Source organism: Panulirus ornatus, chromosome 67, assembly GCF_036320965.1.
Source record: "Panulirus ornatus isolate Po-2019 chromosome 67, ASM3632096v1, whole genome shotgun sequence".
Lineage (NCBI taxonomy): Eukaryota > Metazoa > Arthropoda > Malacostraca > Decapoda > Palinuridae > Panulirus > Panulirus ornatus.
Window position 1 is genome coordinate 2,548,796 of NC_092290.1, and position 13,124 is coordinate 2,561,919.

The 13,124-nt window shown below is 39.3% G+C and overlaps 1 protein-coding gene and 1 long non-coding RNA gene across 4 annotated transcripts in view; one reads left to right on the top strand and one right to left on the bottom strand.

The window, feature by feature from the left end:
• Positions 1 to 1,397: 1,397 nt before the first annotated feature.
• The window catches only part of spab (space blanket), a 76,727-nt gene continuing 65,000 nt past the window's right edge, over positions 1,398 to 13,124 (bottom strand). For 2 of the 3 annotated variants that reach the window (XM_071659207.1, XM_071659206.1), the window contains exons 5-8: positions 7,029 to 7,157; positions 6,242 to 6,330; positions 5,536 to 5,592; positions 1,398 to 2,761 (exon numbers count right to left, since the gene is read on the bottom strand). In XM_071659207.1, the coding sequence (XP_071515308.1) occupies positions 2,687 to 2,761; positions 5,536 to 5,592; positions 6,242 to 6,330; positions 7,029 to 7,157 (350 nt within the window). In that variant the 3' untranslated portion in view covers positions 1,398 to 2,686. Of the gene's footprint in view, positions 2,762 to 5,475; positions 5,593 to 6,241; positions 6,331 to 7,028; positions 7,158 to 13,124 lie in introns of all 3 variants that reach the window. The other variant, XM_071659209.1, reaches the window with a different exon arrangement.
• LOC139747199 (uncharacterized) overlaps positions 7,458 to 13,124 on the top strand; it is a 41,689-nt gene continuing 36,022 nt past the window's right edge. The window contains exon 1 of the long non-coding RNA XR_011712335.1: positions 7,458 to 8,401. This is a non-coding gene — a long non-coding RNA (uncharacterized lncRNA). The remainder of the gene's footprint in view (positions 8,402 to 13,124) is intronic.

Sequence of the window (13,124 nt, forward strand, 5' to 3'; positions counted from 1 at the left end):
CATTTCGCCTCCACGTTACATATGTAGTGAGTACATGTGTCATGTGTGGTTAGAATTATCAGTGATATATAGTGATGATCAATGATACTCAGTCATTAGTGTTCGATGATGGACCAAGTCGCATTGAAAGTCTGTAGTGTGGATGCGCGCGTGATCACACAACTGTGTTGTTACAGTGAGAATGTGGGAAAATAAGTTGTGGATAATCTATAACTAACAACTTTACGAGATAACAACTACATCATCAACGATCTATTTGAAGTCACGTGTTGGAAATCACAATGCTCTGGTGTTGTGTTCTGCATATAGTAATGTAAGTATAACCTTTCCTTAACATATGGACAGTGTATCCCATTATGGTGAGTTCAGTTTAATTTGGTATTTGAAGAGTTTTTGTTTATTTGGTATTCCAAATACATGAGGTCCATGTAACCAAATTTTGGTTGTGGTAACTAGAGTTTGGACAGAGCCAGCGTTGTTTTATTAGTAAATTGTTCGTATTTTTTTAGGTAATTGTCAGTATTGTCAACAAACATCAACAGATGATGGTATCACAGACATGATCATAACAATGACAATATCAAGTTCATCTTTTCACTTTTCTTAAACGGATATGATTCGTACAGTATGGTAGTGGGTCTTCCTCACAACATACAGACGGGTACCTTACAACCTGGTTGTTACGTTGACGCACACAACCTAGTTGTTAGGTTGACGCACACAACCTGGTTGTCAGGTTGACGCACACAACCTGGTTGTCAGGTTGACGCACACAACCTGGTTGTTAGGTTGACGCACACAACCTGGTTATTAGGTTGACACAAATAACTAGTTGACAAGAAACGTTTGTGATGATCTTACCTGACACGTTAGCGAGGGGAAACGTTAGAACGTTGTGTACGTGGCACATATGTGGTCCAGGATGTGTGTTGGTGTAGGGCTACTTCCAAGATGAACTAGAGACGAGGGATGCTGGTATTGTCTTCCATATTCACTTATAATGATATATTTCATGGTAGCTAAAAAGTGAAACACAAGTAGCACTTAGAATATACTTTAATTATGCAGGTACCTATGTATGATTATAGGTAATTATACAACCAGAAGACGAGCACATTATTGTGACGTCATGATTCATTAACGTCATTCCCTTCAGTGACGACACACAATAATCAATTGTGATTGGTCAGGAGACGGCTGATGCTCTATGTTTATGCCGTATTGCAACATGTTCTTAAAAGTTGCCAAAGATTAATCATTTATTTACGCTATCTAAACATACAAGAATTGCACAGGAAAAACTTTTGGCAGCGTAGTGGACAGGGAGGGAGGGAATGGGGCAGAAAAGGTACTTCACATCACCTTAGATACGACAAATAGGAGAGAAAGATGCATGGTAAATTCAATTTACATTTATTCAGTGCATTTATCTGCCTAAATTGGACAAATGAACTACTGGATAACCACGATGGAACAGAGCCTCTGTAAGGCCTTATTCCAAGGTGGTTGGTTCTTCATTTCAATGATCATATCATCATTTTCCCCTTCATGGCGGGGGTTATCTTCAATTGCACAACAAGAATCTGTCAAAGGTTAAAAGAACGCCCACGATTGGAGCTGCCTGGGCTAGTACGGGTAATCCACAGTTACAAGAACGCCACACGAAACACCATGCCTGCGGTAATACTTAGTCTATTTATTACTTTCTAGTCTCAAGACACTGATTATAATAATAATAATAATTATAGTTTGCCACACAAAGGTACTCTCTTAGGGCCAACACCCAATCCCATGCTCCTTGAAGGGTGAATATATAAGATATGTGGACGACGAAGAGGGCAATGTCGTCCGGATGAAGAATCAATAAATACCAGTACCGGGCTCATAGCTGGCATGGGCTTGGGGTTGGAACTCCTGAACCCAACATGGAATCGAAGTGCCTAACGGAGCGAAATATGAATCGTCCTTTGGTTATAAACCTCTAGTCTATTTTTTTCTCCCTATATCAGATTCAAATATTTGGGTCCAAACAAGACCTCTTCCTTTTTGTAATATAATCATCCGTGTGTATTGTTAACTTGTGGTTATACTGAAGACAAAAAATATGTCTATATATATATATATATATATATATATATATATATATATATATATATATATATATATATATATATATATATAGTAGTTTACCGTAAACAATCTCGTGGATGCTCACGAGGGACACTTAAGCAGATGCAACAAGATGTGATGTTCCAAGAAAATAGACTCTACTACCTCACTCATGTAGTGGACGCTCGCGCCTACGTCACAAGAGATCACTTGTGGAGCACAGGTCTTAAATATCACTTGGCCGGGGAACGAATATAGTAATTGACTCATATATATAGAATTATAGTAATGGACTTATATGTTATGATTAAGCTAAAGATATATGAATATCATATCTATACAAAAATATATAAATGAAATAGTTCCATAAATAACCAACTTTTGGAATTATAATAAGAAGAAAGAGTTTTATGAAAGCCTTTTATAATAGTTGTAATGACTCCAATTTTCTCATTTCTTATATCTTTTGGTGGGGAGTGACTTTGAAAGGCCTTCAGTCCCACTGAAGTGATGTTTAAGACTATCCTCCAACTCAAGTGTTCTCTAGAACTTCTCAGATGGAGGTCTTACAGCGTCTTTAGAGGGTGAGGTACTCATGGGTCCTTCCTGTTAGTCTCTTCTCGCCCTTTGTGTGGTCCACGATGTGCTGGATCTGCAACATGGAAGAGAGAAAAGTTACGAACAAGACCATCACCACACATGTTGGTACGGTCACCAAGACACACTCACCAGGGCGGTCACCAAGACACACTCACCAAGAGGCTTATAAAGACACAAAGACGTTCAGAACTAGACTTGTAATTGGAAACATAAATCATTGTGTGGACGAGTTGGTCACCAATATGTGGACTGAGATGGTAGTGACCAACCAGTCAAAGACTTTCATTTCATTTTCGTTCATCATGGATCACTTTAGGTCAATCATCATACTGATCACAATACCATTGTAATGGAAGCGTCTCTTCACCTTGTGCTTCAGTGGGATATGCAAATTCAAAATACATCAGTCCAGTTCGATACTTTGAAATGTAAAAGAAAACGGGCTTTCACGAAGAAAGTCTAGTTCAAATAATGTATGCAAATGAGGAGTTATTCATCACTGATATGTGTACTTGAACCGTCACTGGTAAGAGAAATAAGTAATGTTCACACATTCAAGAAAACAAACAGGGAAAAATGTGGAGTTACTTTTATAAATGTTAAATGTGACGTAATGAACAAGACTAAGACACTATTATGAAATATAAGTAGTGATTAACAGATAACAAATTGGCAAGACCAAAAGCATGCTTTCCTTTTGTTAATACGCTTTATAGATGAGCTGCTATGTGGAAGAAAACGTAGTTAGGTTCATTGATGGTACTACGTGGGTACTAATGGAACAACACAGACCACATGCAAATGAGTTCTGTTCACTACATGCAGTAACCTGACAACACACAAAGCTCACACAGTCTCACGAGGTCTGTTGTCAACTCTTTTAAGATAACAAGTGATGCTCTACGATTATTGAGAGTGCCAGTTTCAACCCTTTATCTAAGATAACCACACACACAGGGGTCAATGGTAGTTAATGATGAATGGTTGTTACAGAGCCATCGTCACAGCCTCACAAGATAACAATGCATGCAAAATTCTCTCAGACGTCATATATAAACCACAACCTCTTTGAATGACAGCTCGTTTGGCAAGACATGATAACAGGAGGGTCGTAATCTTAGGCAAGATAACAGCTAACCGTTACAAAGCGCCATAGCTTTGTTAGACAGGAAGTAACTGCCATAACCACTTAAAACGAGAAGTTAGTCTAGCTTGGATGTGTATTTGACCCATGTAAACAACAGGTTTCTACCAGGGCACTTCAAAGTAAATTAAAAAAGAACATTTGGTGGTGAGTCCTTGATTCTGAAAAATCTCGAAATACCAAAAAAAAAAAAAAAAGAAGAAAAAGTCAAAATAGGAAAATATAGTGATGTTAACTTTCATGGGTAAATAAAGAAACATTTCTTATGTAAGTCAAAGATCGGAACCAAAGATCAAAGGATAGAAGAAAACTGGTTGCTGGAGCAAAATATTTGAAATAAAATTCTCTATCAAGTTTACCTACAAAAGACTTTTAAAAGACTTTGACAGAGCCTTTGAAGTCCCTAATGATGTGCAGGAGAGAAAAAAAAAACCTTCCAAAAAAGAAAACGGGAATAAGAAAATGCGTGTTAATGATATGGTGTTCACGGAGTGGATATTGACCCAACTGTGGAACGGAGGTAAACGCTTCGTATAGCAAGACAAGATCCTCGTTCGCTCCCCAGAATAATGGCAAGGAGAGGATAGTCACCATGATGAACGAGACTGCTATACTTTATATAGCCACCGTTGTATATGAAGGTATGAGAGATATATACTGGTATATGAAGTGGCTTATGATTCAAGCTTTGTTTGGTTTGTTAGAACGAAGCTGTTCGTAAGGCGAGTTCAGGAAAAGCGAGGTTAAGATAAGGAGGACGTCAGATAAGGCCTTAAAAGTCCAGTCTGTTGAAGCTTTGCAAATTATAATGAAAATGTTTGAATCTCCAGATGTATTGAATCACTACATATCAAGATTCATGATTCACATTATACAAACTGATCCATTTTCTTTGTCTTGTGATACACTGGAGGAGACTCATCAAGAGTGCGACTAAAAGCAAATGATGAAAATGACTCAAAAGTACTTTATGCACTCACTATATCATAGAAAATGGGAGCTAGAAATCCCCTTCAAGGACGACATATATGATGTACAGAGTTCTTGCACTAGAGCCGGGTCCTCTAGCACTACTGTGAACCTATCACAAGCAAAAACTAATTCTAGAAAAATGATCGAGCAAAAATTGATGATATATTCATAACAGACTCTATCTATAACAATCCAAAAGTCAATGGAATTGTACTAGCTTTTGGGTAGTTGGACAGTCATGTAACTACGCCATACTAAAAGCAAAGTCCTATACAAATATATGATAGCAGCTACCATTTTTGCCAGGTGATTATATAGTAAGATTTCGAGATAGTGAATATCATAGTCTATCTATGAAAATCGATTTGTCATTCCTCAATTCATTATCTATCGTTAAGTTCGCCAGCTCTAAGGGTTTACCACGAGCAGTAGAAGCTGTTAAAGACTCAGCCACGTGCAAAGAAGAGGCAATGTGGAGCAGGGGTCAATGTATAGCGCGCGAGGCCACAGGCATAGCGAGGCTATATTATCTATGCAGCGGAAGGGCCATAGAAACTCTTAGCGCCAGGCCACAGAGCGCCACAGAAGATGCAGGGGGGGGGGGGGGGGGTCAGAGGTTATGGGTTTACGGAGGACGGAGACAAACTCACAGACGTGGGTAGACACACATCTCCCGGGGGGTCTTACTGCTTGCTGCCTTCTGTCTTTACCTGAGCCGTAGCGACGTGACCGATGCAGATCATGGGGTCCTTAAAGTAGCCACACAGCTGTTGTGGGGAGAAGGAGAACTGCTGGTTATGATAGTTAAGGTTAGAGTGTTAGCTTTGGGAGAACTATTGGTTATAGTGTTAGCTTTGGGAGAACTATTGGTTAGAGTGTTAGCTTTGGGAGAACTGCTGGTTATAATTAGTTAGGTTAGAGTGTTAGCTTCGAGTCTCAACAATGGTTCGTTTGGGTGAGTGTGGCAGCAGCCAAACAATGGTGGTTAGGAGGAGGGAATGATGTATGTCATAAGATGGTATAATGTGTGAGGCTACGTTATGTTCGTGTGTTCACTTGTGGGTAGAGGTGATTTAACCCAGGCTCGGGGTCATGTTCATAACCACAGGGAGGCAGGCTTGTTAACAACACACTGAAATGTGAAGTCTAATGATTCATTATGTCCGCTAAAGTTGCAAAGTTAAGATTGACGAGGAACTTAATTACGCTGTTGTAAATGACAAGAGTGTAGTTAGCAGTGTTGGCTGTTGTGTGCAATACTGTTGGATAATGTTGTTTATAGCGTTGGCAGCGTTGGCAGTGTTGTCAGTAACGTTGGCAGTGTTGTCAGTAGCGTTGGCAGTGTTGTCAGTAGTGTTGGCTGGTTCTCTACGTACAGTGAGGTTAACAATCTCAACAAAGTCGTTGGGTCGTTACCGTCTTAGGCGCCTGGCGATGGCGCCGGACGACTTGGCAACAAAGACCGCGTCCAATGTCGCACTCGGAGCTGACGTCACACGGCTCATCTGCAAACACCAGCTGCCATTAACATAACACATCTCGTTTTCTTTTCATGAATGAAACAAAAAGTTAGGAATATAAGGAAATATTGTAATGGTTATATTGGATGACGTTACGATCTCATGAACATCTCACTAAGTTAAAAAGAAATTCATAGAAAACTGAAAGTGTTTACTGTGATTAACAAAGTTTACAGTCAGCCTAGCCACTCCCGGGAAACCTAGAAATACCCTAGAGCCACCTAGAACACTGAGAAGTGATCCTAGAGGCCCTAGAAGTGACCTGAGAATCCTAGAGGTTACTTAGATAACCTGACTGTGACATTGGAATCATAGACGTTGATCTAGAAGTCTCAAATTTAGTGATGATCTAGATGACGTAGTGATGATATAGATGACGTAGTGATAATCTAGATGATGTAGTGATGATCTAGATGATTAGTGATAATCTAGATGATGTAGTGATGATCTAGATGCAGTGATCGAGATGTCATGATGATCTAGTAAACCAATACAATAAGCTAGGGACCTCAACTTTGACTTACAGAATCTAGAAATAGTCTAGATAACTCTCAATACTCTAGATACCCAGGATAACTTGCAACTTTACAATCCAACTAGGATGTTAAGTTTAAGGTCCAAGGGATGACCTTACAGGTCCAGAGGGTGACGTACATAGAGTAGATTCTCGTCGTTGAACTTACTGTAGCGTTTCTTGCCCTGGTACTGGACGCAGGCGCCCAGGTGGCAGAAGAGGCCATCAGCACACTCGGTGTCTCCACGGCAGTCAGCTCCCTCACGCTGGCCCAGGGAGGCCATGCATGTCCCGGAGGCTGTGGCAGAACATAGTCGGGTTGAGGATACGGTGTGTGCACTGAAGATGATGGTGATGGTGTGGCAGGAGGAGGAGGAGGAGGAGGAGGAGGAGGAAGGGAGTGTTGAGGGGTTAACTGAGGGAGGAAGAGGAGGAGGAGGAGGAGGAAGGGAGTGTTGGGGGTTAACTGAGGGAGGAAGAGGAGGAGGAGGAGGAGGAAGGGAGTGTTGAGGGGTTAACTGAGGGAGGAAGAGGAGGAGGAGGAGGAGAGGGGGGGGGGGCCATGGAGTGTTAGCTGAAGGGGGAAGATGTAGGGGGAAGGAGGGAGTGGTTCAGTTGGGAGAGGAACACGAAAAGGAAAGGAAAATGGGAATACAGATTTCACATTTTCCTTCCCTGTCAGTGACCAACACTAGGAGTAAACAACACGCACATACAAGTTATAACTAGCAGTATGGTGGTGATTATCATTCCAGAATATAATAAAATACCGATTATATGTACTCATCCATGTACTTTTTTCAAGTGATTCTATGGATCAATAGTTAATTTTAGATACTTTTGACAGGATATGAAGATGTCTTGTTCTATTTTCAGTGTCAGCTGTGTGTGTGTGTGTGTGTGTGTGTGTGTGAATACAGTCGTGTATTTGAAAATCTGTATAATATTCTTATAGAATCTGGCTCACGTGTTGTTATATTCCCTCCGAAAATGGACAAGAATATATCATATCGTTAAGTTTCGTTCATTTCATGAATGAACGAACATAAATAAAGCTCATTTCACCTTTCATTTCATGAGTTTAACGGCCAGCGACCTAAGGTCATTAGGTCTCCCACCTTTCCGATCATCGTAACTAACTTAAAAAGTCTAACACAGACTGTTTAGTAAACCTAATTACTTCATAGAAACATATTTGTATTATGATAATTTTATAATAACGTAAAAAACTTACAATAGAATTAAAATAAACCTGAAGTGACGTGTGACCCACAAATAGCGAAGGTGCTAGTTTGAGCGGGAAAACGAGTCTACGTCGCTGGCTAGGTCAGTCACAACCAACACCTCGACGTGGAAGCATTGCTCAGTTGACTGACCTGACGTTCCGAAAACTAGTTGTTTTCTGATCATTTTGTGATGATATGTGTCTCAACACTTCACTTTGATGCCACATATCAAGGAGAGAGGAGTGTTTATAGCGACTAAGATATTCGGTGTTTATTTTCTGAAGAATTTGATGACTATATCTCCTCTCCATTGTAGGTAAGGTACACTCCTGTTGTTGTTATTGTTGTGTTATGGCAGTTTTCCAGACAGTGAATGTGGTGTTTAGTTGTGCATAATTGTTGTTATAAAGTGTGGATATTGCTCTCTGCACGATTTGTGCAAATACTACTTTTATCGTACTAGAAATGCAAATGGTATTGCTGTAATATTGCTAGTTGCGTCACTAATTCTAGGAATTATTTTGTGATGAATCGGTACAGTTGGTATTCTTACTGTCATCATGTTTGGATTTAGTAAAGTAATTTTCAGTAAACGTTTTTCCTGTTTTGAAAATTTGGTGTGTTCGTACAGGTCTTAGTGGATTATTAGGATTAAAGAACAGGAAAGGATTACATTTTCTTCATAGTCATGAGTTCACCTTAATACACATATTTAGAGAATTTATTTCCATGTACATACGTATGTATTTACATATTGGCCCGATGTTAAAGCGACCTTGGTGGGTACGTACGTCTGGCAGCGAAACGTGGCGCCGCCTGGGTCAGATTATCCCAGCTTATCGTACAAATCTCCATGGCCATTTGCATGGATGTTCTTGACGCTGTAGCTTGTGTTTATCTGCATTAAGTTGCCTCTCTTGATCTCTCTGGACTGTGTTTATGCCAGTGGAGGTAAACACCTAATTCTCGTGGGTCGGCCGCTCGAGTATTTGTTTGTTAGGAAAGTTTATCTAAGCGTTCTACCGTTTTCTGTATAATATACCATTATCATATACTGTGTACCTCATACATATAATACCCATTCTCATATTCCACAGGAGACCGAATTTACTGTATCTAATGTCCGAGATATTATTATTTCTCTTGGTTATTTATGGCCACTAAGAGACACCCAGTTTATTTTTTACCTCCCTATCTCATCCATTAACAAGAACCATATATCACACACACTTCCAGCTCCTCTTACCCGTCCTCACCTACACACACACACACACACACACACACACACACCCTTGTGAGAGACACTCACAGAGACCAGCTGGTGCCTCTCACGCTCCCTTCAGGCTCATCCCCTGTACGGTCCGTCTGTTGCGTTTTATCAGAGTTCTCTGTCAATTTACTCGTTACTTGTATGTTATTGTGAGTTATGTACAATTTATATTTTGTTGGACATTACTGCAGCTGCCGCATTAGTTAGTGTTGGTACGCTAAGTTAAAACAGGGCTTAAATCGTTTACGTAATATACTTGATTACGCACTCAATTGTGATCCTTTCCAATATATATATATATATATATATATATATATATATATATATATATATATATATATATATATATATATATATATATAATATGAACAATAGTGATATAAAATTTTGGTCGGAGCCACCACTGGAATGTTTTTTAAACGTTATCACAGATACGTTAAAGAATTCAAACCTTGTGTTTTAGATAAGAAAAGGTGTTTGTTCATTTAACGTTTATATGAAAAATGATCTATCTACGGTAATATGTACTTAAGTATCATCTTAAAGTAACTGACGATGTATGAAACAAGGCAGTGTAATAGAGCTATTGAATGGCGATGTCAATTTGCTTTCAAATATGGTCGGGAAATTATGGTTTATTTCAATTGGTAGCGCACTGCTATTTCCTGGTACGTGCGATGATTCAGTAAAACTGATTTACATTATCAATATGAAAAGTAACTTAAGCGTTTATTAAAGTAACTTGAGCGTTTATTAAAGTACCTTGAGCGTTTATTAAAGATAAAAGCCATGTTTTCGATCAGACAAGGAGTCTGTTAGAATTGGGGGGGGGGGGGGGCAGCGTCGACTGCAAAAGCGTCTCCCTCTATTTTCTGGGAAAAATTACATTTTCCTGGAACAAATTGAATTTGCATACCTCTTTAGAAAAGGTGATAACCTGATGTAATTTGATTTACGCCTCACAAATACACTAGGGTACGACAGAGACCATATATATTGAGGGAAATATTCTGTCTCACAGCTTGACTTTCTGTTTATATTTATTCTGAGATTTTACGGGTAGAGTAAGGGAAGGAGCGAGCATATCTGTCAATTTCTGTCTAAACAGAGGTTTTAGCTTCCTTTATCTAATCTGTAAGCTTAACACTAGTTACCCCTAGGTACATATCAAGATTCTGTACTGTAAGATCCTAATTTTATCGTGTTTTTTTTTTAGGGAGAGAAACCTTATGTTTGTCTACGACCTCAATTGCTTCAACTTCCTCAAGGGATCAGGCATTTACATTATCGTACTGTACATACAAAGCGAGCGTGTGTTGTCTTACACTTAACCTTGAAAAACGAGGAAAAAATGTTCAAACTTTACTCGATTTATGAAAATATTCTGATGGTGAGGGTCGTAACTGACCCCGGTAGTTCATTAGCTTTAAGCTTAGAGTAACCAGCCAATCAGCATAATCGCACAGGGAATGGCCATTTCAGCTAGGCTGCTTGAAACTGCTGTTTGTGTTTGCTGTTTGTGCCGTGGGATCCCTGTGTCTACAAACAGACCAGGTGAGCAGGGATGATGAACTCTCTAAGTGCGACCTTTGAGTATATTGGCATGACCTTTGACGTGACCCTTACGGGTTAGGTCAAAGGCCAGACCATCATACTTTAAAGGTCTAGTAGCATGATGCACGAGCTAAAATGACCTAGGATTGTGAGATATCATTACTGACTTACAGTAGGTTAACCTCGTCATAGACATCAAGGTCTTATGTTACTTAGCTTATCTGTGTACTCCCCGTGTGCTCCTGTGTACTCTCCATGTACTCCAATGTACACCTACTCCCATGTCCGTTACTTTCATCAGATATGTACACGCGAGCCGGGACCACCTCGTGTGTACAAGTGCTGTATAATTTACATAGAAGCCACTGTCAGTTATATATTTATATTCGAAAATATTAAAGTTATTTTCTCTATGAAATTGCTGTTATCATGGAAATCTTTTTTCACTACAAATTGCTGGAAAATAAAGTTTAAAATTTGCCTTTCAAATTTTTGGGCTAATTGTATTTATAAATAAACACATCTACGTTTTTCACTTCTTTGTTCAAACATGAGTGAAAAATGTAGCAGGTACACAGCAATCATGGAACGGTGAATAAACCAGTTTTGTTGAGCTGTGATTTAATTAGTGTGAATGAAATTAAGAGACGAGCCAAGTAGGTGATATATATATATATATATATATATATATATATATATATATATATATATATATATATATATATATATATTCATTTATTCGCGACAGTTTACGATTGAAATAATTTAATGTGAATGATAAAAGAATTCCTACATTCTGAGGAATTATACACAAAGCCTCTTATATCTTTTATTAATAGAACATCGTAGAAGCTAAGTTATATGCAAATGTGTTTGGTCATACCAGGAACAGTTGGTAGGTGACGTCATGCGCAGAGGGGGGCGAGGGGACGCTAAAGATATGACGTCACATTTAGGTGGTGTGGGGATTGGGAGGGAGGAACTGTGACGTAAGAGTCTATCATCAGCTGCGCGCGCATGGTGTTGCACATCCATCTCTCGCTTCATTTTCGTCAAGTCAGGAGTCTTACGTGTTGTATATACCCCAATCCCGAGCCTCTCAGGCGGGCAGGTCCCCAATAGCTCCACACGATTGCCACTCAAACTCCATTTAGTCTGTCTTGAAGATGTCGACCTTCTCCACACACACAAGGACGACTTTGCTGTAGAGTTTCTCATACATTTTTATGCCAAAGATCTTTTTTTCCAACGCATTTTAAGGTTATGTTAGGAAATAGTTGTTGGGGTCAGGCACACATGGGTTCGAATCCTAGGTTAAGAGAAGGGACGACAAGGGTACGAAACTCTCAATACACAAACAAGTGACTGGCTACAGTTCGTCACAAAGTGTCGTAAGCCTTGCAATACTTTATATGGAATTAATGTTTTTAACGACGTCATCTTTCGTGATAAATGAAGACCAATGGGATCGCCCCCTTTCTGTGACGTCACGGCGTATCGTCCTTTGGTTTTCTTTACCTCTTAAAAGTTGTTGTTTTCATCTCATTTCGCTCGGTATCGAATAATCATTTTATTTACATAGAAAGAGGAAGTTTATGATACAGTCCCTCATTTGACTATAGCAAAAATATGAGAAAAGTTCTTAATTCTTTAGAATACTCCCGGTAATGAGTCAAATTATTGATTATATACTTTGGATAGTGTCTTTCTGATAATGCCTGAACAGTTTCAAAAGTTTTCACCATAAAACTGAATTTATAGGCGTAAAGTTAAAGTCATTTAGAATTTCATGTCGATTTTTTGTCTCGGTTAAGTGCGGGAGGAACCCGGTGGAAGTTTTATATATTCGAGTTCGTGTATGTTGCTGGAGCGAGGCAAAAAATGTTTAATGTGTCATGAACACATTAGCTAATGACAACACCAGGAAATTAAATATGATATAAGCTGATGTAAGTCGGATGATACTGGATGGGAAGTACATGAAATATACATATGGTATTATACATATTACGTTTACATGTTGCACGACGTCAAGGGAGGAGGAGTAAAGTGACCGACCGTGGGTGTTGGAGGGTCGATGTAAAGGCCTGTCGACGCTCACCTGGGCCGAGGGTAACTACCTGTTATTCCCTTCATCAAGATCTTATCACTGGTGATTATCTTTTGCTTAAAGTAAGCACTCCTCATCCACAACTCTTCTTCTCTCGCTCTCACC